Genomic DNA, 27,819 nt, shown 5'->3' on the forward strand with positions numbered 1-27,819 from the left:
TCTCAACCTGGAAATGTTTCCAGAAACAATGCTTCGCGATCGCTGGTCGCGACGGTTTATTCTGCAGACTTGCAGCATGAAAGCTCTAGAATATGATCTACTTGCTAACATGATGCGCAGTCGAGGACACCTAGGATGTATACCTTACATGGCCAAAAAAAAGAAAAGCATGGTCCGCTGATCCTACCAAACATCAACATGGGTGTCAATACCGTCCTCTACGGGGATGCGATCCCGCTCGTGACACAATTTTCCCGACTGATCTCTTCGAGATATCGCTCCACGAAAGCTGACGAGGGCCAAAATCGCCTTAGTCACCTCATCTTCTCCCCCTCAGCCGAGCACCAGCTCCTGAACACTCCGCTTGTCCTGGGGTCCCCTTCTGTATGCCGAAATCCGATACAACGCCATACCCAACCCTGCCGCGCAAATGTCTTGTGTGGTTCAAACGGTGTTATCGTGATAGTAGAAGTCAATATCTCTAGGGCGCAAGCGATTGCTCCGAACGAACTCGTCATCTCCCGCCGGCCGCTCGTTCTTTTCGTTGCCTGTTAACATGCTCTGTATACTCATGCAGACGCTCTCAACGTTCTGTACGGGACTCCAGCCTTGGCTGCCGAGCAAATCGAGACAGATGATGCCATTGGAGTAGATATGAGGGTGCATGGGAATCGGTCGCTCGGTGGTCTTGACGAAGGTGACCTCTGGGGGTTCTATAGACCAGATTATGTTACTTGGGGAGGTACTGAGGAGCTGGTATGCGCAGAGAGGCATACCTATGGGATATTGTTGGGAGAACTTGAATTTCAGCCTGTAAACCTGGTCTTTATACAGCGGGTTGTCGTCCAAGACTTTGATGTCCATGATCCATTCTTCGAAGTTGTCGGCCGAGATGAGCTCGATACCGGGAGGCAGGCCAGAGTTGAGCTGTGAGAATTAGGAATATTCCTGAGGCGAGCGCGCGCAATGCGACAAGGTGCAAATGGATCGATCGCGGGACGGACAGGTTGAGGTAGCGAGCTGGGCGTGAGGTTACGAACCTTGGACAACTCTTTGGCCAGCCGCTTGGAAGCAAAGCTGGAAGCCATTTTGAAGGGCGATCGAATGGGCTGGAGGAGGATGAAGCCCAGGCGAAAGTGGCTCGACGAAGGAAAAGGGAGAAGTTGAGCGAAGGAGAAGTTGTCAGTCGGCGGCTCGAGGAGCAGCCCAGGCAAGGCAGGCGGGTTGCGGCTTGCTGCTTGCTGAGGGGCTTGTTGGTCGCTTGGAGGGGCTGCCCAGAGAGGAGGACCCCACGAATTGGTGGTTCCTGCCGAGAACAGCAGCCAAAAGTGTCCAGGAATGTGGGAAGCAGCCGATGCGGGAGCCAAATCTCAGGGTCTCAACCTGGGGGTATTAAAGAAAGCCGGATGCAAATCAAAAAGGACGGCAAAGCAAATAGGCGCCCAACAATGAGAGTGAACGAGGCAAGTGTGCAGCAACGTCAGTTGTTTGGTCGGTTTAACAATGTTGAGACACGCGGGCGTGTTGGAGACGGTCCACGAGTTACAGGCGTGGACGGTGGCACTTGGCTCTTTACGTAGCACGTAGCACGTAGCACTCAGGTGCTCTATAAGTTGTTTACTGTATGAAGTACCTGTGTACTGCGTACACAGATTAAAGTACTGTACTGGAAAGCTGGAACACCTTACCTAAGACTTTCAAGGTCCAAATGACGCCGCGGGGGAGGATTGGCGGCGGCTCAATGCATCTTGAACCGATGCGAATGCGCGTGCTGTAACCCAGTCGCAGGCCCGGTGGATCCACTTTTCTCAATGCCAGTGACAACCCAAAAAGCATTGCATCTTTGAAGAGCAAGAGCAAGAGCGGCCAGGGACAGCCTACCTACAGGTACCTTGCCTTAGGTACATATTCGTTGTGTAAGGCAGTCCTGTTATCAATAGCCTCTCATAACTGGGCACCTATACTGAATTCTTTGCCATCAATCTTCTTAGCCCTCAAGAATAGGTAGGTATATGTATCAACATCAAGACAGCAAGGCGCTGCAATGATAGATGAGCATGCACTTCCGTCTAGACGTAGTCATATGTCACGCGCCATTTCTGAGGATATTGCGGTAGAGTCTGCCAAATATATGTGCTTCTGGAATGTCACACATGTCTCTACCTTAGCCAGCAAACTGCTTTCTGTCTGAATCATTTCCCTGCTTGAGGGCCGACGTTTAACCACGCCAGACTCAAACACCCAAATTGTCATTGATGACGTCTGCTGGCGAAAACACTTCATGGGCCAGGCTAGGAGGATACATGCAGAGTATAGATCAGGCTTTGCTGAGCAACACTGCAACTCTGATCTATGGATGTCTAAATATTGACAGGAGGGAGCCATCGACACTGCAGCTGTCGACTAATCGGATACCATACCCAGCATGCCTCGTCCACTTAAGATGGAAGATATGGAATCATCTACCTCTGAAGATGCGGTTGCAAGCAGGTCGAATCGGAGGTTAAGCCTTACGACCCAGCAAACCCAATGAGTTGGAGCCTGGAAGTAAGAGTCAATGCCTGTCATAGGCGCACGAGGGTGACAGGGCAGCCAGCAGATAGGTGTAAGGTGGAAAGAGTGGCCTCCTCAGCCACACTTCGGCGGCTCCCTCATCCTCTGGTGTGTGCCTCCAGTGCCTCCACAGCTCCAGTCGTTTTGATCGTTCAGGATACGGCGGTCCACTCCAAGACGTCCAGGACCCTGGTCCGTCATCGTTAGTGCTCGTGGATGCCGTCGCTCATTCACGGCCATGTCCGTGCTCTCCCTCTTCTGCGGCCTGCCCCTCATTTCTCTGCGGCTGAGCATCCTTTTCAATTCTTACCAGCCCACAAGGCTCACTCCAGCCTGCCATGACCCCTGAATCTTGTTCCCGGTGATGCCACAACCGCCTTTTTTGTTTTTCTGTGCACATGCTGGAGCGTACTGCCTGAAGGTTAGGTTAGGTTGCCTCCAGGAGGTATGCTGTGTAGTGACTTTACCTTGGTACCTTTACCTGCTCTCTACAGATAGACTTTACAGATGGACGCAGCACATGAATATATGTATTCAAGCGCCATTCACCCCCAGACCCGGGGACAAGAAGTACCTATTCTCATTCTACCAACAGGTGCAAGGTGCTTGATCCCAAGAGTACCTCTTGCTTGTGAAGCTCGCCTAGAAAAGTACCCTCTTACGCTCTTACTTCCCGCTTTACCCCACCTCCCCCTCAACCCAAGCACCAAGAGCTACCAGCACCCCGACTCGACCCCCTCCCGAATCCCGTCCAGTCTACCTGGGAAGTCTCCATCAGCAACCGCTGCTTCTCTGTCCTGTCCAGGGTCGAGCCTTCTTTCTGCTCGATTTTTCTACGCCAGCCTCAAGCTCTCCCTCATAAACGTCGTCTGCACTCCCACCGCTGACGCCCGCCTCTTCTCGGTCCCATCATCCCCAAGGCTGTGTCTGACCGATCATTCCACACACACAACTCTCGCTGCGACCGATAACCCCGCCTCAAAAATGAGTTGTAAGTTCTTGGATCGAACTGCTCTTCTGTGATCTTGCCAGGTCGTTGTCCTGCTCTGCCGTGATTGCGAACATGCTACCTCGCGCAACACTTCTCCAGTCCTACTGCTCCCAATCCACAAGCAATGCTGACCGCACGCTCGCCCATAGTCTCCAATATGCTCAGCAGGCTCCAGGGCCAACCCGAGAGCTACGATAAGAAGTACGAACAATTCCAGACCAATATCTAGATACCATATCCTGACGTCCTCTCTACAGGGCTAAATATCGCTTCGGTCGCACTCTCGGAGCTGGAACTTACGGTATCGTCCGTGAGGCTGACGGTCCTACTGGCAAGTGCGCCGTCAAGATTATTCTCAAGAAGAACGTGAAGGGCAACGAGAGAATGGTCTACGACGAGCTGGACATGCTCCAGCGTCTGAAGCACCCTCACATTGTCAAGTTCGTTGACTGGTTTGAGTCGCGTGTGAGCAATCCTCCGCTGCGAAGCCATGCCCGGACTGTCAAAACTGACAACTATCTTATAGGACAAGTACTACATCGTCACTGAACTAGCTACTGGCGGAGAGCTGTTCGATCGTATTTGCGAGCAGGGCAAGTTCACGGAGAAGGATGCTTCGCAAACCATCAAGCAGGTCCTCGAAGCCGTCAACTACTTGCACCAGAACAACGTCGTACACAGAGGCAAGTTTTGCCACCATAACTTAGATGCCCATTTCTTTCTAACTAGTAGATCAGACTTGAAGCCCGAGAACCTCCTGTACCTTACCAGAGATATGGAGTCCGATCTCGTCTTGGCCGATTTCGGTATCGCCAAGATGCTCGACCGCAAAGACGAAGTCCTCACAACAATGGCCGGTTCCTTCGGCTACGCAGCCCCTGAGGTCATGTTGAAGAAGGGCCATGGTAAGCCGGTAGACATGTGGTCCATGGGTGTCATCACATACACTCTGCTTTGCGGTTACTCTCCTTTCCGCTCGGAGAACCTCCAGGATCTTATCGATGAGTGCAGTAATGCTCAGGTCGTCTTCCACGAGCGTTACTGGAAGGATGTCAGCGATGATGCAAAGGACTTCATTCTGCATCTTCTGCAACCAGAGCCCGTCAAGCGCTGGTCGAGTGAAGTATGTACCAGCCCTGCACCAATGTCGACAAATAAGCACTGACAATGACAACAGGAAGCTCTCCACCACCCGTGGCTCAGCGGAGAGAATGCCACCGACCACAACTTGCTGCCCGAGATCAAGGCCTACATGGCCAAGGCCCGTCTTCGCCGCGGTATCGAGATGGTCAAGCTTGCCAACAGAATCGAGACGCTCAAGGCACAAGAAGAGGACACAGAGGACTCGGACTTCCCAGCCGACGCTATCAGCGCCGCAGACCAGTCCAAGCACGTTGGCGCACACGAAGTTGCCACTGGCGAGAAGCGCAGCCTTTCCAAGACGATCAAGGGCGCCATCTTCCGTGAGGTCGTCCTTGCCAAGGTCCGCGAGATGAAGCAGCAGCAGGACACGCTCAAGGTGAAGGAGGATGCGGAGAAGGAGCACAGAAGACGCAGCTTTCAGGGATGAGAAGTGACGCACGTCTCTGTATGGTGACCTGGGCGAGTCAGTCAGGACTCAGGAAGATGATACCACACGGGTTGGATGATACAACGGGCCACTGGTCGCGGCTCAGCAGCGGCTTTGAAGTTTTTTAAGTTCTTACTGCTTTTCGTTGAGCACTCATTTCGTTTCAAGCCGAAGATACATGGCTAGATGAGCGCTATATGTTTGTTGCTTTGCCTGGGCGGGCGAGGGGGGACAGAAAAGCCGGGGACAGATATGACTTTGAGCAACACCCATCACTTCTTCCAGATTCGAATCTCTTCTTACGCATTACTACTTGACCTTTGGTGAATCTTGCATCCGTGGCATACAATATCTGAATGCTTTATGAAATGGCCATTCTTAGTCTCGAGCAATGAAAGTCTCGGTCGCCAGCCTCTGGATTCGAGACTAGACTTTGGTAGAAGCAACGTATTCATGCTCTGCTACTTAGATACATACACACAGGAAGTTCACCCCCTTCAACACGGTCTCCGTCATCAGCACAGCAGACGCCTTCCTAGGTCGATTGGTCAGGTCAAATTGGGCTGGATGGGTGGGAGTGGTTCAAGGTCAACGACAATCAAACACTGCCTATAGACTACTCGACGATAGGCCTTCTTCCCCAAGTTCCCCGAGTTTGATTTCCTAGAATGGGCACGGAGAGATGTAGTCCTACCCAATGGTGACTTCTTTATTGAGGGCAAGCAAGGCCCTTTCGATGCTAGGAGCCGTTCGAGGTAGTAAATATACCTATCGACTTGACCACACAGTCAGACATGGCCATCATCAGGCTCGTGTACGTGTATCCTGCCCCTGACTGCATCTACCTTTCCTTGCCCTCTTGGTCTTCAGGTTTTGTCTTTCATACGCAACTCTCGGAGGGGACGCAAACCCTGACACAGGGAGAGGGAGAGAGAGCGTTGGTAATCAGTCACGGCACATGAAAGACTTTGAACGAGGTACTATGATGTTTATCAAGATGGAACTTTGCTATTTGGCATTGCTGCTACTTGAAGTCGGGGAGAAGGGGGTGAGTCCAAGATAGACTTCTCCGCTGTTCCTTCCACCCCTGTACTCTCTACTAATACTACTACTACTACTAATTGTATTGTTTTGGGTTCGTAACGAGTCGTTGTTGTGCTTGTACAAGGTATATCGAGAGAGAAGTCCGAAAAGACAGAGACCACCAATCAAGTGCGCCGTCCTGCCCTGAGATGCTGCCGAACGGGGGGTGAGAAATCCCCTTAGATGCTTTTTGTTTCGCCGTGAAATAAATGGACAAGATTGCTTCAAAGCATGGTACAGTAGAAGAAAGAGAGACCGGAGGTCGGTGGTATCATTGTAAACTGGAAACAGGTGGGGAAAAGTGCAAGATACGAGGAAAAGGAGGGTTCGATCATCTGGAAGTGACGGTTCATTCCAACTCAGCGAGAACGCTCTCGCGAAGCGCCTCGTAACGGCCGATATCGAAGCGACGTCTTTGCCAGTTGTTCTGGCGCAGACGCTCAATACGGGCCTTGATGTCAAGATTACGGAGTTCATCGCTGAGCTCCGGGGTCGCTGCCCTGGCGGGGAGAGAGTGGCGTCCCGTATCGCTTTGTCGGGGTGCCGCGAGCTGCTCCTCGACGTTGGAAATGTGGACTGCGATCTGCGATCGTAGGCTGGAGAGCAAGCCGCAGTAGCGGTGAATGGAGCGCTCTTGAAGGAAGTCGAAGGCATCGCAGTCCTCGTTCAGGGGCTCGGGCGTTGTTGGCTTCGCAACCTCTTCCGCGGGCTCATCGGCAGGCTCGGGCTCCTCTTGGAGGACCGGGAGGTAGCGCGGGGGTTCGGGCTGTGGTGGGGCACAGAGAAAGTCGTCAAAGCCGAGAGTGGGAGAGTCAGGGCGGATGAACGGCTCTTCAGGAACGTCGCAGAAGGTGACACGCTTCTTTGGTGGCGGTTGGGTCGCGGAGAGCTTGTTCATGGCGTCCTCGACGGAGCACACGGACGGCGTGGGTGACGAGAAAGCGGTTGAGTTGGTCCACGTCCGCGAGGATGCATGGGACGAAGTAGAGCTCGAAGGCGAATGCATACTCGAGGTCGCCGCTGAGGATGGGCGTGAGGAGCGAGCCATGGTCTCATCCGCCGCCTTGCTCAGTTCCGAGGCTCGGGTGTAATGTTCACGAGCTTGTTGGAGAAGCCGTGTCCGATACGGCGAGGCGCATTGCAAAGGCCGGGAGAGCATGTCAAAAGAGCTGGCGGCGTAGAAGTGAAGATAGATGAGATAAGCCGGCTCAACGTTTGCCTATTGACTCGGTCAGTACAATCCCAAGCTACTTCAGATGAATGCGACTTACAGATTCCTTAATATTGTCTAGGATCTCGCAACAACGCAAAGAGCATGGTCGGTACTTGCGGTTGATATACTGACGCTTGACCTCAGAGACAGCTTTGCTCCATTCAGCAGATGTATAAGGTAGAACGGGGAGCGGTGCCGGCTGCGATGCAGACCGCTTGTGCACTCGAGCCTTAGGAGGTCCGACTGAACTGGTGGCCATAGTTGGTGACGTTGCCGCAGGCTGTGGTGTTGTGATGGGGGCGCTGGGCGACGGTGCTCTGTTGATAGGAAAAATAACGCTGCCACGGGAGCCGGCGGCAGCGGGCTTAAGGAGGAGAGGTATTAAACCGCCCATTGCGATAGATTTAGAGTGCTTGCGCGCGTGAAGAGAGTTCGCGATACTAGGTTGGCTGAGTGATGGACGACGGCTAACTCAGCTCGCCACCTCTTCGTCCGATATGAGACCAATGGCTGGATGAAATCAGGGCCAAAGTCTACTCGTGAAGTCGATAGTGCGGGTTGAAGTCCAAGGGCCAATGGCAAGCCGGCGCGTTGTTGGACCAAGCAATAGTGTTCGTTGGTGACACTTATGACTTACGCTCAAGTCGAAGTATCAGGGCAGATGTAGAGTTGGCTCAGAAAAGACGAGAGCGACAAGTGAGGGCTGAAGAGGCCAGACGTGTCCGATAAAGCACGAGGCAACGATTCGGGTGTAAGTGGGTTACCCCGAAATGCGTAACAGGCGTTGTACCGGGATTCGGGAACAGTCTCAAGTCGTCTGAACTTTCGTGCAGGTCGCGTGCAGGTCGATGGTTGACCTTAGCACCCAGAATGATCTTCGTCCAGGGTTTGTGTCAGAAGCTGCGGCAGGAATGTTGGGCTTTTCAGACGTCTAGATGTTCCCACGGCGCGGGATTTGCTTGCGGGTGAACCTTTGGGTTTGCAAGGTTATCAGGACGAACTGGGAAACAATGACGTGCCCAGGTAACAGTCGTCGAGGTGTTGTAGATCAAGGTCGTAGTACGGATACGTAGCACAGGAAATGGTTCGATTTCTTTCCTGTGATCTGTCGAAAACGGGGAAGCAAGCTGTCTGAGGCTGGAGTTGAGATGAGCTGAAGGTCGAAGAGACAGGAACAGCGAAGCGCCGATCGAGTTGAAGACCAATAGTAAGGATTTGTATGTGGTAGCCAAGTGGTGAGGGTGGCGGCTGAATAGTCAAGACCGAGACAAGGTACACAAGGTGAGACCAGCGTAGGTATCTGAATTAATGACGAAGTGGCCACTGAAGGAGAGCTGGGAAAGCTCGAGTAGAAAAGACGGCTTGAGGAAACTGTCAGTTGAGGCTGATGGTACAGAGTATGGACCAAGGCAGTGAGTGAATGGGTGGGCAGCCGATACGATGCGAGAAACACAACAAGAAACGACGGAAGAGGCTGGGGATCGATCACAGGAAAGATTCCTCGAAAATCAAAACCAGAGACCATTTGGGCCTGGGGGGATGGGCCGTGTTCAAGTACCTCATGGAGTCATGGATTGCATCCAGGGGAGGTGATTTCGGGACCCCTCAAGCACTCGAATTGGGGATCCGTACGGATACCGTCCACACGTCTGGCAGAGCAGAGCTCGAGCACTTTTCGAGTTTGGTTTGGGTCCTGGGCAGGGTGTTTGCGCATCGACGTTGGACTAGGGAGAAAGGGGGAACAAGCTTCAGGCGTGAGTGGCCTGCGCAATGAGATTTTCTCGTCTCCTTCGAGGACCTGCATATCGAGCTCCATCTCGCTGTGGTGTGTTCCCCTGGCACCGGCGTGGATTTTCCTGTCGACCCTTGCCTCTAACCCTGCTCGTCGTTGGTGCTGCCCATGGTGTTGAACCCCACCCCAATGCAAGTCTCTTGCGTACAAATGTAACTCTGCCCATAGTAGTTTGCGTACCTGGCTACGCGTTGTGCTGCGCAGCCGTGTGCTTTGGGCGAGATTTCAGCAAATCATAAATGGTTCTCTCGGCCCTCGCGTGGATACGCTATGAGCTGCGAGGCGTTGCTTGGTGCGTGGGATGGCTTGAGATGGCTTGGGTTGCTCGGGTAGAGTTGTGAGAAACTCGCCCTGTGCAATCTGCAAGGTGCGAATAGTTCCCACCTCGCAGCAGCGCCCTAGTCCGTTAGCCCGTGGATTGGACACGCTAAGTATCCGTATGAGCCTACGAGAGAAAAGATTCAAGACGAAGACGGGGCGGTCGAAGCCATCGAAGTTTGTGGGACTGGTGCGTATGAAGCAGAAGTGCCCGTACCTGAGGCTATTAATTGCATCCCGAGAGCGCCGTAGCGTGTTCTACACGCGATAAGTAATTAGATGCGATTATGAAGCAGGGATGGGCTTCTGTCAGTGTCAGGTCTGGAATTGCGATGGGGGAGACGGGCGATGCGCGGTCCCGTTGTGGATTGCACGGGATGGACGGAGATGATTCGCACGCCGGTCGACTATTAGATGTCATTTGCGAAGGGAGGTGATGCTGATTAAGACTCTAGACTCCGAGTCACGGCTCACGACACATTGGAGAAACGCCGTCTGTGTCTCGTCAGCAAGGAAGAGAGTTCGACACTTGAGTAGCAATGAACCGGAGGTCCCAACGTCAAGTTTGAAGGGAAGATTCTTGCACATAGCGCGGCTTCTTGACGACTGGCGAGCTGTTGGTGGAGCATGATGCAAGACGGTTGGAAGACACACGAAACCCTTGCTTGAAAGGGACGAGAAAGAGAAAAAGAAAAAGAAAGCAACCCGAGGAGAGTCGGTAGAAAAGCTCGCAATGCCTTTCTCTTTTCGTAGCGTATCGGGTATCCGTAGACTTGAAGCAGAAAACCAACGGCCGTCAAAGTCGAATCCACCGTGGGATAACTCAATCAACCAACGGTTTAATTAGGCCGTGGACCTTCCAGACCTTCCAATTGTATTTGATTTCCAGTTCCCCGGTTGGCCGTCGATTCCGCCGTGTTTGCCGCTGGAGTCTTGCTGGGATTGGTTTGAGGCTTTGAGGGGTGACGAGATGAAGAGAGGGGAGCCTCATTGCCCTCACCCTGGGATCTGGGAATTGGGGTTTGGGAACTTGTGCGGCATGCCTCCTTCCATTGGAAAGTGGGAGTCGAGACGTACCTGCACAGCCAGGGACTTCCCGTCATGCCTGCCTTCCTTTCCTGGGCGTGGTGGACTGGTGACTGGGCGACCTGCTGCCCTGCACCGGAAGCCACGAACCGACAACCGAACAGCGGGTCTTTCCCTCCCAAACCTGTCCGTACGAATACGTACCCAGTTTTGCAAGTCTCAAAGAGGGCAAGAGGCTCCTAAGATGCTCCACGGAAGGCACCATCCCCTGCATCAGATCTCCATCGTCGTTCCCTTCCTTGGGTTGCTGTCATTTTCCACGCTTCTTTCGCCCCCTGCCTTCCCTGTCGCCAACCTTGTAACCTCCTCTCGCCTCTACGGCTTTTCATTGCACCTTATTGAATATCATGTCCACAAGCAACGCGATGTTTTGGCCCGCCCTGTTCTCAGGAACTCCTCTTCTTGTCCAGGTTCATGACAAGTGACAGCATCACACCCACTTCCACGTTCATAACGCGCAGGTGTGACCCTGCAACACTCTCCATGCCACCATGGGGCCTTCGACTTTCGAACCGTTCCTTGGGAACTGTGGTCCAAGAACCTAGCTAGCCTACGATCTCCCTCTCCTACTCCTTGTGCACTTGGGCCTCCTTCACCTATTCGGGGCCGGCACTCGAGTAATGCAGAAAAGCATGCAATATGACACGCCAGCGAATGAATCTCCGCCGACATGTAGCAATATGCCCCCTTGGGGCCCTGCCGCGGTCCGCCAGCAGCACCGCCCGTCAGTCCCAATAACGTGGTAACCTCAATATGCGGTGCTCCGTACGGATATCCACGTCGGGCACATGTGCCAGCGCCATGGTCACTTTCTCTACTTCATCATGGAGTGTCTTTCAGTGGGCAGAATATTCCAATGAGTAGTCAAGCTGTCGGGTTGCCATCACTGCTTCTTGTTCTTACGGTGGCCTTGATGCCCGTCCAGACCACAAGAACGGTGAACGAAAGGAATACAAGTGGCAGAAAACTTCTTCCACCGCCACCGGGACTTGGAGGGAAAAGCAAACACGAAGTGCCAACGCAGAGGAAGTGGACGATGCGGACGAGGAAAAGCAATACAATGGGTCAAACTCGCCGCATCAACCCAGCCCAAGCCCTTACGCATGAAAGTAAAAAGGATACAAAATCGACAGAAACTATCCCCGGGTGTCTTGGCGCCTATAATCTCGTGTCGCCCTCCTCGACAAATCCGACGCGGTGCATACGATCCAGATAGTTCGTGCTCGTCCTCGTAGTTGCGATTTCAGGGGCGAGCCAGACGCCAGCGAACGACGGTCGTTGTGCCTAGGAGCGAACTTGATCCCAAGGACGAGGCCTCAGCGCTGGCTCAAGGCTCACGGACTCGGAACCATCAAAAATTGGGACTGAAACGAAACATCTCCATCTCCCCCGCTCGCCTATGAGGTCCCCCCAATTCCCTCTTCCCATTACCACCACGTTGTGGACATCCGCACAGATCTCCAAGGACTCCAGACGGCATGCACCTCCAATCCCTTATCACGGTTGCAACCGTGGTGCTGCTGCACAATGGACGTCCGTGCCTACACATTTCCGGTTCTCACCGCAAAATCAAACAGTAGTCTGATTCGTCCTTCCAAGTTTGAAGACTTGTCGAAGACGGGTTTTGTGTAGGTGTCGTTCGTTTGAAGCTGAATGCAATGCAACAAGCTTCGAGCATAACATAGGTGAGTAAGTCTCGTCGGGTAATACTGACAAGTGCGACACTCGCCACATGTTTGTTGTGATTGATACCCTAACAAGAACGACAACTCGTGGGATGATTATGGAACATAGAAACAGCCATGCACAACGGACAAGCACGAATTTCTTCCAAAGAAGCAAAATACCTTAAAAATTTCAGACGAACGTTGTGCTGCACCTAGGCCCGGTCCCTCCTGCAGTAGCGGACGGAAACCACACCACAAGTGCCAGTTGCCAACCGTCAATCGACCGATTCGTGCAGCTTTCGATCCATTCTTCCGTTTGCAACAAATACGCTCAACTTCTCAATGTCGGCGTTCCGCAAAGCTTTTCCCGGGTTCCTCTCTGACCCTGTCACCTCTGGACAGGCTCTGGTCAGAGGCCCTGTCAACTTTGACTCGAGCCCTGCTCGCCCTATCACGATGTCGGCGGGGTTGTGCGCCTTGGATTCCTTGAAACCCCCACCCGACTGCTTATCGTCGAGTCCAGGCTCCAGGTCCAGCGCTGAGGGGTAAAGGAACCTGCGCGCGGGTCGGCTTGAAGAGCAGGGAGACGGAAAGAGAAAGAAAACGGGACGTCTGCTTGGTTGTGATTACGCCTCATTTGAGCGCGAGCAACTGCGAATGGCTTCAGTCTGTCGCGAGCGGTTTCTCTCCATACCCTACCGACCCCGGATCTTCTGTCTCTCTCTTGCGTCGCGATGGATACACTAGCCTTGGACAGTACAGAGATCCGGGGTTGTCTGCCACCTGTCGATGATCGACGGAGCTATAAGGAGAGATGTGCTCTACGACATCAGGCCATCTGAACCCTCGAGCTCTCGAGCTGATCAGACAGCGTACGAATAGCTGGGTACACTAAATCTAGCCGACCCAAGTTCACGTACGAAGTACAAGTCCCTGTGCGCATTGAGTTTAGCACTAGATCCTCCATGGTGCGACGGAACCAAGCTTTTTCTTGCGTGCGGCCGGGTGCCTGACAATCCCGCCGTTGCAACCCGCTAGGGGGCGTTCTGTTTTGAGCTTCCTTTGTGAAGTAACATGGTGGGAAAGAAGGTCATTGCTCTGACTACCTACTTGTGCTACTTACACTACTCCGTACTCGTCGTTTCTCTCTCCCCCTCCTCCCCCACGAGGTGGTTTGAGAAATGATCCACGCCAACCTGTAACGATAAACTCGACGGGGAAGGGGGGGGGGGGGGGGTTCTAAATTCTGACCGTGTCGATCTGGCTTGCTTCTATGCGCTACCTGATATAGGTGCGATCGCGGGATATCACTATGTAGGTAGAATCGCTGGCCACAGACAAATTATATCTTATGGTTTAGATAGTTTGACTTGTAAGACTGCTCGGCCGTATTGCACGAGCATTATAGATAAGAATCGACTGGAAGATCACAATTCGGACTTGGAGTGGTAGATAGATACCTGAAGGGAATGAATGCAAATCATCGCCGACTAGGTAGGTAGTTGGACGGCCGTTTCTATTTCCGAGTGCTTTTTTGTGCTTCTGCTTCTAAAAATCTTGACCCCACCTCACCGTGATCTATGCGCTCGGTGCTGCAGGCTTGCTCTCCTCCGTAGCTTCCGTCGTCGCCGCCGCCGCCGCCGCCTCCGCGGGCTTCTCCCCTTCCGAGACAGCAGCGACAGGCGCCTCGGCAGCAGCACCAGCAGCAGGCGTCTCGACGACCGTCTCTTCCTTGGCCTTCTCCGTGGTGGACGTGGTGGACTTAATGTCCTCGCCCTTCATACCGCCAACGACGCGCAGGCCCTCGGCCCGTGTAGCAAGGTTGTCGAGCTCGCGCTTCCGCGACAGGCGCTTCTGCACCTCGGGCACGAGCGACGCCATGTCGACGAGCTCGCCGTCCTTTTGGGGGTGGCCCTCGGGCAGGCCCAGCTCCTTGATGCGGACGACGCCCTTTTGAACCTCGTCGTCGCCGAGGATGATGGCGAAGGGGGTTGCGTTGGACTCGGCTGCCTTGAACTGCGGCGGCAGCTTGGGCTTGACCTTGTAGAGGAACTCGGCCTAGAGGGAATGAGTGTCAGCGATGTGCCTTCTTTGTGATCGACTGGGAGTTCTTGTAAGTTGGGTCTTACCTTGACGCCGGCGTCCCACAGCTTCGAGCACACCTCGAGTCTCTCCTTGATCAGACCGGCCTTGGAACCCAAGGACATGACAAAGACGTCAACCGTACTTTGCGGCGCCACGCTCTCGGCCTGCATCCGGGCCTTGGTAATGCTAAAGATTCTCTCGATACCAAAGGAGACCTAAACTGCCTGTCAGTATCCCACGCGATCTCTTGTTTGACTCCTGCGCTCTGGCGAGGGGGATCACTTACACCAACGCACGGAATTTGCGTCTTGCCAGAGAACATGCCCACGAGGTTGTCATAGCTGCCATTGTTTGTTAGCGGCCTGAGAACTGTGACCTAGAACAATCTAGTCTTCTTTCTCCTTACCGTCCTCCGGCTGCGACACTGCCGACACCGACGCTGGGGTCGTCGGAGCGGTCGTCGTCGTCCTTGCCCTTGCTCTTCTTCTTGGGCTTCGCCGTCTTGCCGTCTGCGTCAGGGGTAACGGCCGGTGCGGAACCTTCCGTCACGACCTCGTAGATGAGGCCAGTGTAGTAGTCCAGGCCACGGGCGAGGGAGAGGTCAAACGACACTCTGTCGAGGGCGCCAAAGGCCTCTAGGTAGGTGAAGAGAAGCTCGAGGTCGGCCATGCCGGCCTTCATCGAGGCGTTGGCGGCGAGCTTGTCGTCGCGCTGCAGTTTCCGGAGCAGGTCCTGCTTGCCCTTCTGAACAACCCACTCGCCAATCCTGTCGGCCACCTCGCCGTCCAAGCCCTTCTCCTCGGTCATCTCCTTACGCACGTCGGCCCAGGGGAGCTTGTCGAGCTTGTCGACGGCCGAGGATATCGTCCGGATCTTGTCCTCGGGGACGCCGCAGACCTCAAAGATACCGTCGAGGATCTTGCGGTGGTTGAGCTTGATGGTGTAGTTTCCGTTCCAACCCAGGCCCTCAAAGACCTCGACGACGATCTTGATGATCTCGGCATCGGGGATCATGGAGTCGTAGGTTCCGGCGATGTCGAAATCGCACTGGTAGAACTCGCGCATGCGGCCCTTGTTCATGGCAGGCTGGTCACTATGAAGAGTATGTCAGCCAGCTGTCGACTGTATTATAGGAAAATGATGTCGTAGATCGTACCGGCGGTAGACCTTTGAGATGTGGTAGCGCTTGACGCTCTGAATGTCCTTGTTCATGGCGAGCCATCTCGCAAAGGGAACGGTCAAGTCGTATCGCAGGGAAGTGATCTCACCACCCTGATCGGCTAGGTCGTAGATGAGCTTCGAGTCTTCGCCATACTATAGGAAAGAGTGCTGGTCAGCATCCTGCATCTTGTTGTTGAGTCGAGGGCCCCAAGTGGATCGCGGGGTTCTCGCAGGTGGGGGGAGGGGTAAACACGGAAATATGTCGTACTTTGCCTGACAGAATCTCCTTCAACTCGAAAACGGGGGTATCAAGCTCCATGCCACCGTGCTTCTGGAAGACACCCTTCAGCTGCGAAAAGATCTTCTCGCGGATGAGCATGTCCTTGCCGAACCCTTTGAAGCAAACATTGTGTTAGTCCGTAGCGCATTCCGTCGTACGATGCCGTCTTGGGTCGCAAGAGTAAATATGGACTGACAATCCTTGGTGCCCTTTGGGGTCTTGAGCTCAAACTTTGATTTCGGCGCCATGTTGGGCAGTTGCTGTTCGTGGCTATCGCTTTGGTTACGAGACGACGACGAAGACTTGGACGTGGAAAACGCGCGGCTGCTACTGCTGGGCCTGATGCGGGTTCTAGGCAAAAGAGGGGATGTAATTGGGCTTGGAGAAAGAAAAGTCAGTCGGTAGGCCGGTCGGGCGGACCTCGAGAAAATCTTCACCTGGATCTGCATTCACCTGGCTTCCGAGATCTCGGGCGCTTGTTGCGCGGAGGGGGTACCGACTTCAAAAGGGACAAAAAAAGCGGCGCCGGGTAAACTTGGTTGGGTAGGTGACTCAATCGCAAGTTTTGGAGGGGCCGTATGCACTTGCGACGGGTTTTGGGGAAGGGACGGGGTTTGTGAGGTCGAAAAATGGCTGCAAGGCTGAGACCCGACGGGGATGCACTCCCTTTGCGCCATCCAATGACGTACCGCATGGGAGGTTACAGATCCCTGCTCGGCGAGGCTGGCTGGACTGGTGCCGCTATGTCATCGAGAGCAACAAATCGACATTTCCTACGGTACGCGGCGCGTGATAGATACCAAATTTTAATAGAAAGACCCATGAATTATTTCGACGGTCTGAATTTAGCCCACTCTGCGCTACTCCACGATTTACGTTGCAACAATCCGAAGTTACACCGTTCGCTGTTAGAAAGATCAAGGTAATGCATATCTTAACAGTATAGGTATTTGGCAGGTATCTATCGCAACAGACGTGCTGATCCAACTTGGTAGTCTTGTTGGTTTTTGCAGCACGGCCATAATCACCATCAAGTTGCAACTCCAGCACTTTTGACGGCTGGCCATTGAGTGAAATTTGGCCATGGATGTGCAACCCAGTTAGGGCAATAAAATGATGACAAGAATCAGTTCCTCTAACATACCATACCTTAATGACGTAGGGATTAAAGCTAGATGTAACAGTCGACAAGCCTCAATATTGCAAGTTTCAAGTCTATCTTGAATCTTAAGCAGTTAGTCCTGTCCACGTGATCGAAACAGAAAGCTAGATAGTCTTCCGGACCAATATTTTCTCGTCGCTTCGGTTTTGCGGAGAAGTGCCGCGGAAGCACAATCTAGCTGTTGTCGGGTTCCTACATAGAGTCCGAATCCGATGATGACCCAATTCGCAGTGACATGACAAGGGACTGGCCAGATTGTCACTGAGCAGCCCCCTACCTACAAGTGAGAGAAAGCTTCAGCGGACTGTAGTACCAGCGCAGTCCCATGAAATTTGGCGAAAACCCAATGTCCCGACAGTCGGAGTTTGGTTTCTGGCAGGCAGCAGCAGGCAGAAACTCCGCAAAGGTATGAAGATGAAGAATATGTGTAGGAAGTGTCTGGGATGACGAAAGGTTGTGGCGTAAGCAGAGCGCTACCTGTTCAATTGATCAATCTACTGGAAGTTACCGCAAACGAATTATCTGTCGATAGTAAGCTAACGATAATGATAATGCCCCTCTTGTCAGCCACGCTGAAGTAGAAAAAATGAAATGCGAATGGCCAAGTTTCGATGGCATGGTGATGTGTGAAGATGCACGGCCCGTAAATATCGTAAAACAGTTGCCCGGCGCTAAAAAGTGGGACGACATTGACAAACGATGAGAACAACGCCCGGCGCCGTAAACAAGGTACGCTAACCCCCTTTTGGCCCTTTACGACGCGGACTCTCATTGGCTGCGGACTGGCTTGACTGGAAGACACACTTGGATACGCTTATTGCTGTAGGTTTGATCTTCGCAATCAGAACGGCCTCGTTGGTTGATAGGGACCCAGCAAGAATTGATCCGCGTATTCGGTATCCCAGCGGTCCGTTAGAAACGGGAGACGGGAGGTTTGTTTTTTGTGACCCAAATGCCAAAATGCCAGCCGACATCGTCCTCAGTTCATCCAATGTCCAACATGGTCACAGTACCACGAAGTCTTCTGACCCTTTTGTCGTGGTGTCCACCCGTTTTGATTCGCAACAAGAGAGCAAGCCTTGGCTCCGTCACCTGAACATGTCAGAAAATGCAAGCAGCCAGGCTGCCTAGACACTTCCATTTCCCCCAAACAGGACCTCACAAACAGGTACCTCAATTAGACTCGTAGGATGTTGGTGGTAGGGCAGACGATGGCTCGTGCTCCAGCTCCCACCATTCCTAAGCGGGATGATTATCCATCCGAAGTGGGTCTATGCTGACCCACCTACCGTCCGTTGAACTTGGAGTCCCCCGGCTGGTACCCCTACGTGCCGTAATACTAGTCGGGTCAAGGTTGCTTTGAGGGCGCTGCTGCACGTCTCGTAAAAGTCCACGCCTGGATAGAAGGCCATTTTTTACGACAAGATGTAATAGACTAGGAATCCGCTTCTTTTGGGGTTCGACGTCAAGTCGTCCCCTCTTGAGGCTTCCATCACTCCCTTTTGACTACGTGTATTCTCTCTCGAGTACAGATGTATAAACACGTTTAGGACCAACCCGGTCTGCTCGACTCCTACCCTTTCCTCTTCATGTTCATGAGACACGAAAAACATTTTGGTTGGGTTCTTTACATCTTCTTTCCCATTGCCGAGCCGAACCATCATTGGATGCAGGCTTCTTTCATCATTTCATCTCTCCGACGACCGACTAACTATGTCTTCTTGAGTCCGATTCTCGAAAAACAAACGCTTCAGCATGCATAACATCGACACGGGTAGGGTGCCGTCAGACGCCCTGCCTCCAGTGGCAACAGGCGTCCTCGACGACAAAAAGGATGCGGTACATTCAACTTCAAGCAAGGACGATGCGCCTACTCCCGAAACCAAGATAAAGCCCGAACGGGAACCTACTTTCAAGGACTACCTGCGCGTGTTCACGTACGCCACAAAATGGGACATTTTCGCCTACTTTGCGGCTGGCATCGCCTCCATCGCCGCCGGTACCACGTTGCCATTGATGAACAGTAAGGAAATACAACCTTGTTCGTAATGACTGACCATCTGACTTACATGCGCAGTCATCTTCGGCCAACTCGTCAACCAGTTCAACGGGTTCACTTCAGGAGACGGCTCAGTATCTCCAGACGATTTCAAGAGGATTGCCGACAAACAGGCCCTTTACCTCTTCATCCTCTTTCTGGCTCGCTTCGCCCTCAACTATGTCAACAAGTTCGCGTTTAGGATGATTGGCATTCGGCTGTCTTCTGCAATCCGTTTGCACTATCTCCAACGCCTTTTCGGCCAGACTATCCACGTACTCGATTCGATGCCAGCTGGAGCCGCTGCCGGCACCATCACATCGACCGCGAATACGCTCCAGATTGGTATCTCGGAAAAGCTCGGCGTCTTCCTCGAGTTCAATGGCACAATTTGGACTGCCATCATTGTGGCTTTCACTTACAATTGGTCCTTGACGCTTGTGACGGCGTCGGTGATTCTCTTCATCCTCCTGGTCTTGGGTGTTCTGTTGCCTTTTATCATCAAGGGTCACAGTCAAGTGACCCGGGCGGAAGGCAAAGCTTCTGCTGTTGCTAGCGAGGCGTTCTCAAGCATTCGTATGGTTGCCGCCTGTGGTGCTGAAGACCGCATCGCTGCTCGGTATGCTCGCTGGGTCAACGTTGCTCGTCAGAGGGGCCAAGCTACGGCGCCTTTGATGGCTCTCCAGTTCGGCATGATTGTAAGTTCACACTCTCTTCCTTGGTCTGGAATGGCAATTTGTTCTAATCCACCGTAGTTCTTCGCTCTCTTCGGTACTTTCGGACTGGCATTCTGGTACGGCACACACTCTTGGGTTGACGGGAGAGTTGACAATGTCGGCGAAGTCATCATGTAAGAAACGCTGAGCCGTAAGGACCCTTGAATCACGACCTAACCTACGAGATAGTGTCCTCATGTCAGTCATGCTTACTGTCATGTCCCTCGAGCGTATCAGCACACCTTTGCTCGCCATCAGCAAGGCAATGGTCGCGGCATGCGAGTTCTTGACTATCATTGACGCTCCTCGTCCAAAGACGGGGGAGCTGAAGGAGCCTGAAGTATCCGCCAACCAGAACATCGAATTTAAGGGAGTCACCTTTGCGTATCCCAGCCGGCCCCACGTCAAAGTTCTTGACGATCTGGACCTGACTATCGAGGCGGGCAAGGTCACGGCTATTGTTGGCCCCTCAGGATCCGGCAAGAGCACAATCGTAGGCCTGATTGAAAGATGGTATACCCTGCAAGACCAGTACATCATCGCCAAGACGATCGAGAAGGACAAGGTGAAGGAAGCCCAGAAGAAAAAGAAGAAGAAAAGCAAGAACGGAGCGGATGACTCTGACGATGAGGAAAAGCCAGAGCCCGAGGAAACCGGACCCTCCGTAGAGCTTAAAGGCTCCGTTTCTACTTCTGGCCATGCCCTCGACGACATCGACCTCAAATGGTGGCGATCACAAATTGGTCTCGTTCAACAAGAGCCTTTCCTTTTCAACGATACGATTTTCAAGAATGTTGCCTACGGATTGATTGGCTCACAGTGGGAAGACGAATCCGACGATAAGAAGAGGGCTCTTGTCAAGGAAGCTTGCCAAGAATCATTCGCCGACGAATTCATCGATCGCCTGCCAGACGTAAGTACATCGCCTTGCCTTGCTTCTGCGAACGCATACTAATCGTGAGCCTCTAGGGTTATGACACTTTTGTCGGCGACAGTGGCGCAAAGCTTTCTGGCGGACAGCGTCAGCGCATTGCCATTGCCCGAAGCATTGTCAGAAAGCCAAAGATCGTGATCCTGGACGAAGCCACCAGCGCCATTGATGTTCGCGGCGAGAGAATCGTTCAAGCTGCTCTCGACAAGGTCTCCCAGAACCGCACGACAATCACTATTGCCCATCGACTTTCTACCATCAAGAAGGCCGATCGAATTATTGTTCTGAAGAAGGGCAAGGTTGTTGAACAAGGCACCCACGAGAGCCTCCTAGAGGATGATGAGGGTGTTTACTACGGGCTGGTCCATGCCCAGCAACTATCCCTCGGAGACCAAACGGAAGCCAGCGATGACGATAACCCGAAGGAGGAAGACCTCGGCGAGTATCTTGGCCGGGAGAAGAGCGCTGCAATGTCCGAGGCCAGTGGTACACGCCAAAAGTCCGAGGCTGTGAATCGCAACCTTTTCCAAAGTTTCGGTCGGTTGCTGTACGAGCAGCGGAGCCGTTGGTATCTCTGCATCCTCACCGTCGTCTTCGCGGCGTGTGCTGCGGCTGGAACCCCATTGCAGGCATACCTCTTTGCCAAAGTCATCGTAGTGTTCAACCCCCTGAACTCACCCGACAAGATCCGAAGCGACAGCAACTTCTGGTCTCTCATGTGGGCGGTGCTTGCTATCGGTATTGGTCTGTCGTACTTTTTCATGGGATTTGTGGCAACACATCTGGCGGCTATTATCTGCGCAGTCTACAGGCAGCAGTATTTCGAGGCTATTCTATTCCAGAAGACCTCGTTCTACGATGAAGAAGAGAACGCTCACGGCAGTCTTACAGCTCGTGTGGATGGAGATCCTAAGCAGTTGGAGGAGCTCCTGGGTCTCAATATGGCCATGGTCTACACGGCAATCTTCAACGTCATTGGTGCCATCTCTATTGCGTTTGCTTTCGGTTGGAAACTGGCACTGGTCGCTCTCTGCGTCACGATGCCTATTGGTCTCATATCGGGATACCTCCGCTTCAAGTACGAGATCGAGTTCGACAAGATGAACGCCGCAGTCTTTGCCGAGAGCTCCAAATTCGCCGCCGAGTCCATTGGGGCTTTCAGAACAGTCTCGGCCTTGACACTAGAGGACATGACTTGCTTACGGTATGAAAACCTGCTCAAGGGCCACGTCAGCCATGCCTTCAAGAAAGCTCGGTGGACGAGTGCAGTATTTGGTTTCTCAGACTCAGTTTCCATGGCTTGTCAGGCTCTCATCTTCTGGTACGGTAGTCGACTCCTGGCGTCCGGAGAGTACCAAGCTCAGGGTTTCTTCGTTTGCTTCATGGCCGTGATCCAAGGCGCGGAAGCCGCCGGACAGGGTCTCAGCTTCGGTCCCAATGCAGCCCAGGTCACGGGCGCCTCGAACCGTATCATCAACATGCGCGAGTCCCGGAACCAGGACCTCATCCCCGCGACTGAGAGGATTCCCGACACGGAGGGCGGTGTCCAGATCGAGCTGCGCGACGTGCACTTCAAGTACCCGACCCGCGACGTGTCCGTCTTCAAGGGCCTCAACCTGACCATTGAAAAGGGCCAGTTTGCCGCCCTCGTAGGCGCCTCCGGGTGCGGCAAGACGAGCATCGTCTCCCTCATGGAGCGCTTCTACGACGTGCAAAAGGGCGCCATTCTCTGCAACGGCAAAAACATCAACGACATCAACGTCTACGAGTACCGCAAGCAGCTCTCCCTGGTCGCCCAGGAGGCCACGCTCTTCCAGGGCACCCTCCGGGAGAACATCCTCTTGGGAGTTGAGGATGGCACCGTGACGGACGAGCAGCTGCACCAGGTCTGCCGCGACGCCTCGATCCACGAATTCATCGCGTCCCTGCCCGAGGGGTACAATACCGACATCGGCAGCAAGGGCGTCTCCCTGTCGGGTGGACAGAAGCAGCGCGTGGCGATTGCGCGCGCCCTCATCAGGAACCCCAATATTCTTCTGCTCGACGAGGCGACGAGTTCCCTCGACTCGGAGTCGGAGAAGCTGGTCCAGGCCGCCTTTGAGAGGGCAGGAAAGGGGCGGACCATGGTTGTCGTCGCGCATCGTCTCGCGACGGTGCAGAATGCCGACGTCATTTTTGTTCTGGGCGAAGGCAAGTTGTTGGAGAAGGGCAGCCATAATGAACTATTGAAGAAGAAGGGTGTGTATTGGCACATGGTAAGTTCCACCACTCCCAAGCAACAGAGAGACAGAAGATTTACTGACTTATTTTTCGTAGTGTCACAGCCAAGCACTCGACAGATAGATCGTCGGCGGATATGTGGCTCTTCGATGTGCAGAATGGAGGAGTATGAGTGTTACATGATAGGTAGAATAGCTTTGAAAGCTAGAAGGATGGAGTTTTTCTCTTCTCTGCAGAGCATGATGTACATTACTAGAGAACTACACTCCAAGATTCGTAATACATGGAACCCAACATGCGTCGTCTTCCCACCTGACGGCATCAGCACATGCTCGGTGTCATCTACCTAATAGATGACTATCATGAATATTGTAGGTGTGATCCGGTGGTGCCTGATGCTTCACAGGAGAAATAGACTCGGATATTTCCTCACTGGTGGAGCGGCATCTGTCTGTAATAAAACATTCTCTAGGGCCATCAATGATTACAGCAATGCCAAATATTGTGATCATTCGTCTGATTCTTCAGGAGCTAACCACGCTTTGGTGATTCAGTCTCAGACCTCCTTTTTGTTCAGAGCCCTAAGCTCTCCATGCTGTCCAACGGCGCGACGAGCCTCATATACTGCAAAGGATACCTTGTATCGAAATGCCTCTTTATTCACAGACGCAGTAGAGCATCTCGATGAAAAAAAATCTCCAATGCCCACAAAACTCTCTCACTTGGAACCAGAAGGCTTCACATCCCCCATGCCAACCCCATAATCCTCCTTCAACACCTCCCCGCCAACCTCAAGCGGCTCCGCCTCCTGCAGCACGTACAACATGCGCCCCCACTCCGTCTCGCTCACGTTCTTCCACGCGTGCATCGTGCCCCTCTGCACGCTCACGTCCCCCCTCCGCATCCTCCTCGTCTCGCCCGAGTCCAGCACCAGGTCGATCTCGCCCTCGAGCACCACCCCGTAGTCGAGGCTGACGGTCCGGTGCATGGGGCTCAGCGACCCGGGCGCCATGTCGACGATGCGCACGACGCTGCCGCCGGGGATCACGATGCCGGGCGGGTCCGACAGGCGCCGGGCGTAGGCGGTCACGTCTGCGTTCTGGGCGAGGGGGACGGGGGTCTGTTCTGTGGTGTAGCCGAGGTAGAACTTGGCGCCGCCGCCGACGGTCTGTTGCGGGATTTCGGGGGCGACGGTGGTGTTGAAGATTGCTTTGCCCGTGGAGGGGTCGTGGTCTGTTATGAAGCGGTGGGGGCGGCGGAGGTCGGTGGGCGAGGTGTGGGAGGCCATTGTTGCGGGATGTATGTGCTGTTGTTTGTCTTGTCCGGTGTGGTTTTGTACGAGGTTGATGACGGATGGGAGGTTGCGGAGTCTGGCTGTTTATGTGTGATGTAGGTGCAGTTACTACGTTTGTTGAAAGACGTCAAAAGTATAAATAGTCCATGCCGAAGTCGAGGGGAGAGCCGTGTGACGAAGAAATTTGAGACGAGCAAGCTTTCAAGAAGAAGGATGGGCGGTCTTCTACTCCCCTCGAAATAAAAGCAACCCGTTGAGCTTACAAATGAACAGCTGCAAAGTAGACTTCTGTAACATCCCGTTGATCATTCCCTTTCCCCGCGCCATCCCACCCCCTCTCCCCCCTCCTCGACCACCATGTTTGAAAGTAGTTGCCGTGTCGGCATTCCGGCGTCGTACGGGCTTTGAGCTTCGCCAGCTTCTCGCACCCATCTGCCATGCCGGAGCGAGTGGGCGGAAAGTGGAGGTGGGGCCGGGACGTCGAGAGGAGGTGGGTTGTGCGGGGACGGGTGTGGGAGGACAGACAGGTACGGCGGACGCTATGAAACTGTAATCTCTTCACACGTGTTGGGTCTTGTACGGCTGTGCATCTGAGGTAAAAACAAGGCCACCAGAAAGCTGGGGTGGAAGGTTTGTTCTCTGCACATGATCTTGAAGGTTCCCATGCATCGTTGATCTGAGATCTTGGGTTCGGGCTTACGGACGACTGTAAGAGCCGGGTATATTTGGGGAGGGGGCTGAGGGAAGATGAGGTGGAATAATTCAACTTCACAAGGTTGATAGGAAGAAGGATACTGTATAATCTTTTGGAAGCGGGATTGCAGAATGATGCGCATGGTCAGCGTCTTCATCTGGGGCATGTCCCAACATGTTATGGGTTTTGGTTATCAAAGTACAATGTTGGGTATTCACCAGGCCCAAAGCCTGGATGCCACTACGAGAAAAAAGTATACACAATGCCTCCATCATGAGATCTGATGATATGACAATCTCTTCCCCTTGCTCCTAGACTTCCGAAACTGCCCTACTCTATCCTCCGAGCCGCAGAAACATTCGGCACGCCCGTCCCCTCAACGACTTTGGCACCCACAACCTCATAGATGGGCATCTCAGCCAGGAACTTGGCAACGTGATGCAGCGTCGGCAGCTTCTCCCAATCATGACCATCCATCTTGACCGAGACGTCTGCCGCAGACGCCCTAGACACGGCGTGCACCGTGGCGGGGACGTCCTTGGCCTCCTCCTCGTGCGGCACCACGCACGCGTACTCGGCGTCGGCCTTGCCCGGCTGCCCGACCGAGGGGATATACCGGTAAGTCAGGATCCCGTAGTCCGCCTCGCCGCCGATGGTGCCGTGCTCCGTCTCGGGCTCGTCGCGGCGCAGGTTCTTGAGCGAGATGTCGGCAAAGGTGGCGCCCCGCCACGAGGCACGGACGCGCGCTGCCGTGGCGTGGTGCTCGAGGTCAATGTCGCAGAACAGCTTCGGCATGCCGAGCTCCTCGCGGCCCGATACGATGGGATCCGTCAGGGACTCGAACAAGACAGACAGGTGGGTGCCGCTGATGGCGGTGCTGTCGCGCTTGACGTACTCGATGCCGTGGATGTACAGACCCAGATGGTTGTAGCCGCCGCCGCCGAGCCAGGACATGTTGTTGAGCTGGGTGACGGAGAGCGAGGCGGCGCAGACGGTGCCCGGTTCCTTGAAGCGGAACGAGTCCGTGGGGAGGATGGTCTCGAGTAGCGTGCGCGACGTGAGGAACTTGACCGACATTGTCTTGAAGGTGCGCTCGAGCTCGGACGGCTGCCGGCGGCCGAAGAAGTCCTGTCGGGGGCCCGGGAAGGGACCGAAGCCGATGGGCATGCGCCAGTACATGTCCTGCTTCTTGGACCAGAGGTACTTGTTGAAGATCTTTGTCGCGTGGTCGTGCTCGTCGTGGCCAAAGTTGTAGTTTGTGTAGTTCATCACTGTTTTTCGTCGTGTTAGTTGATTTGCCAAGGGGTGTATGTGTGTGTGAGAGAGGGGGGGCTTTCACGAACTTTTGATGGCGGGTGGTTGGCCTGGTATTCTGTCCTTGCCGGCTTGACGAGAGAACTCTTGGATCTTGTGCGCGCGCTCCATGCGGATCTTTTCGTACAGACGTAAACGCTCAGGGACTTCGTCGGGCGATGTGCCCTTGGGTAGAACGACTGCTAACGCTGCTCCGTCTTCCATAGCCTGGCCTGCGCCTTGCCCCTGATCTACGGCTCTGTTAGTATCTTGAGGTGGATCGTCTCGGTAAGACGAGACTTACGAGGTGTGAAAGGGTGCGCGGCGTCACCCAAAAGGGCGAGCTTGCCATTCACCCACGTCGGCATAGCCTCCATATCCAACAACTGCCATACATTGACTTCATCGGGATTAACCTTCTTTATCAGCTGCAACACAGCAGGATCAAAGTCCTTGTAAACCTTGAGTAGTTGTTCGATGGAGCCCTTCTTGTTCCATTCTACTGCTTCATCAGTCTTGTTGCTGTACGATGGGGGGTGAAAGAGACTTACCGTCGCTTGCGTTTGCCTGAGACTCGGTATCCGGGTGAATGCAAACAAAGTTGAGGAGCTGGTTATTGTTGCACGGGTAAATCACAATACGCCTATCCGTACCAAACCAAATCCCCAGTGAGTTCTCTCTGTCGACCAAAGGCGCAGTGACAGGGTCCTCGAGCGCGGCGGCGCGGGGGATGAGGAAGCGGAACGCCGCCTTGCCGGAGCGGAACAGCTTGTAGTCGGTGCCGGTCACAAATCTCCTGACCTTGGACTATTCGGAGAATGTCAGTATCGCCAGCTGTACTACACCTCCGCTCCTTCGTTAACCTACGTAAATACCATCGGCACCAAGAATGACATCTGCCTGAACGGTCGTCCCGTCTTCCAGCGACAGCTCGCCCTTCTCGGGGTCCGCGCCGACAACCTTGGACGCGACATGAAGCTTGGCCGGCGTGGTGACCCCTCCATCCTCAGCCGTGGCGACGTTGCGGATCTCGTTGTGGAGGTAGGCGCGGTGGACGAGCTGCCAGGGGTGCTGCCATTGACCCTGTGACTTTGTAATGTCGACGTCGAAGCCGCCTTGGTTGTTCAGGTCCCTCTCCTTGAAGTGGTGTGAAGGGTTGGCGCCGAACGTCTCGGCGTAGATGCCCCATCTCCGCAGGAGACCGTTGGAGTTAGGGGCCAGATGTACGGCGGCACCGGTCTCGTTGGCGAGTCTCGACTGCTCGTAAAGCTACGGTTGAAAGCGTGAGTACGATGGGCAGCACGAATGGGGCAATGGGGCGAGTGTGATGAGGCTACGGGTTGGGGGGGATCTTACGTCAACTTGGTGACCTTGCCGGCGTAGTGCGATGGCTGTGCTTAAACCACCAATGCCGGCGCCTACAATGGCAATCTTGAGAGGCCGGGGATATTCGTGGACCATGGGACTCGAGTACACGCCATTAGGGCGCTGAGCCTCTCCGTTGACCAACATGGTGCCAAACTGGACGTATGCGCAGAAAGGAAAAGAGGGTGCGTTGTTCTGTGGTCAGATTGTGAAACAAAGACCTTTACTTGACTCTCGCAGTCGTTTGTGGACGAGGAATTGTTTAAGGGGAATGTCAGAGCTGCGAGTAATGTGGATGGGAAAGTGT

General features: G+C 53.9%; 9 protein-coding genes across 9 annotated transcripts; 3 read left to right on the plus strand and 6 right to left on the minus strand.

The window, feature by feature from the left end:
- Positions 1–444: 444 nt before the first annotated feature.
- On the minus strand, positions 445–1,088 carry CABS01_03016 (ubiquitin-conjugating enzyme; the record flags this gene model as incomplete). The annotated part of the gene is made up of 3 exons (XM_060536393.1): positions 445–713; positions 777–927; positions 1,041–1,088. The coding sequence occupies 3 exons, from the start codon at positions 1,086–1,088 to the stop codon at positions 445–447; spliced, it is 468 nt and encodes a 155-aa protein (XP_060394305.1).
- A 2,613-nt stretch (positions 1,089–3,701) lies between these two features.
- CABS01_03017 (uncharacterized protein) lies at positions 3,702–5,114 on the plus strand (the record flags this gene model as incomplete). The annotated part of the gene is made up of 4 exons (XM_060536394.1): positions 3,702–3,745; positions 3,802–4,009; positions 4,071–4,667; positions 4,722–5,114. 4 exons carry the CDS (start codon positions 3,702–3,704, stop codon positions 5,112–5,114), a joined length of 1,242 nt encoding a protein of 413 aa, XP_060394306.1.
- A 1,432-nt stretch (positions 5,115–6,546) lies between these two features.
- Positions 6,547–7,804, minus strand: CABS01_03018 (uncharacterized protein; the record flags this gene model as incomplete). The annotated part of the gene is made up of 2 exons (XM_060536395.1): positions 6,547–7,416; positions 7,469–7,804. 2 exons carry the CDS (start codon positions 7,802–7,804, stop codon positions 6,547–6,549), a joined length of 1,206 nt encoding a protein of 401 aa, XP_060394307.1.
- A 3,487-nt stretch (positions 7,805–11,291) lies between these two features.
- On the plus strand, positions 11,292–11,822 carry CABS01_03019 (uncharacterized protein; the record flags this gene model as incomplete). The annotated part of the gene is made up of 2 exons (XM_060536396.1): positions 11,292–11,715; positions 11,761–11,822. Coding segments are annotated over 2 exons (486 nt in total), but the record flags the coding sequence as incomplete, so codon positions are not given.
- Positions 11,823–12,548: 726 nt separating this feature from the next.
- CABS01_03020 (uncharacterized protein) lies at positions 12,549–13,240 on the minus strand (the record flags this gene model as incomplete). The annotated part of the gene is made up of 2 exons (XM_060536397.1): positions 12,549–12,885; positions 13,194–13,240. 2 exons carry the CDS (start codon positions 13,238–13,240, stop codon positions 12,549–12,551), a joined length of 384 nt encoding a protein of 127 aa, XP_060394309.1.
- Positions 13,241–13,851: 611 nt separating this feature from the next.
- Positions 13,852–16,248, minus strand: CABS01_03021 (histidyl-tRNA synthetase; the record flags this gene model as incomplete). The annotated part of the gene is made up of 7 exons (XM_060536398.1): positions 13,852–14,331; positions 14,403–14,573; positions 14,645–14,699; positions 14,765–15,451; positions 15,515–15,672; positions 15,788–15,912; positions 15,996–16,248. The coding sequence occupies 7 exons, from the start codon at positions 16,246–16,248 to the stop codon at positions 13,852–13,854; spliced, it is 1,929 nt and encodes a 642-aa protein (XP_060394310.1).
- Positions 16,249–18,716: 2,468 nt separating this feature from the next.
- CABS01_03022 (ABC transporter transmembrane region) lies at positions 18,717–22,989 on the plus strand (the record flags this gene model as incomplete). Its single annotated transcript, XM_060536399.1, has 6 exons — positions 18,717–18,984; positions 19,039–19,697; positions 19,755–19,849; positions 19,905–20,628; positions 20,685–22,901; positions 22,963–22,989. 6 exons carry the CDS (start codon positions 18,717–18,719, stop codon positions 22,987–22,989), a joined length of 3,990 nt encoding a protein of 1,329 aa, XP_060394311.1.
- Positions 22,990–23,584: 595 nt separating this feature from the next.
- On the minus strand, positions 23,585–24,154 carry CABS01_03023 (cupin; the record flags this gene model as incomplete). The annotated part of the gene is made up of 1 exon (XM_060536400.1): positions 23,585–24,154. One exon carries the CDS (start codon positions 24,152–24,154, stop codon positions 23,585–23,587), a length of 570 nt encoding a protein of 189 aa, XP_060394312.1.
- A 1,030-nt stretch (positions 24,155–25,184) lies between these two features.
- On the minus strand, positions 25,185–27,659 carry CABS01_03024 (uncharacterized protein; the record flags this gene model as incomplete). The annotated part of the gene is made up of 6 exons (XM_060536401.1): positions 25,185–26,125; positions 26,198–26,398; positions 26,452–26,646; positions 26,699–26,954; positions 27,015–27,416; positions 27,504–27,659. 6 exons carry the CDS (start codon positions 27,657–27,659, stop codon positions 25,185–25,187), a joined length of 2,151 nt encoding a protein of 716 aa, XP_060394313.1.
- Positions 27,660–27,819: the final 160 nt, after the last annotated feature.

Source organism: Colletotrichum abscissum (assembly GCF_030869225.1).
Source record: "Colletotrichum abscissum strain IMI 504890 chromosome Unknown Scaffold_5.1, whole genome shotgun sequence".
Classification (NCBI taxonomy): Eukaryota; Fungi; Ascomycota; class Sordariomycetes; order Glomerellales; family Glomerellaceae; genus Colletotrichum; species Colletotrichum abscissum.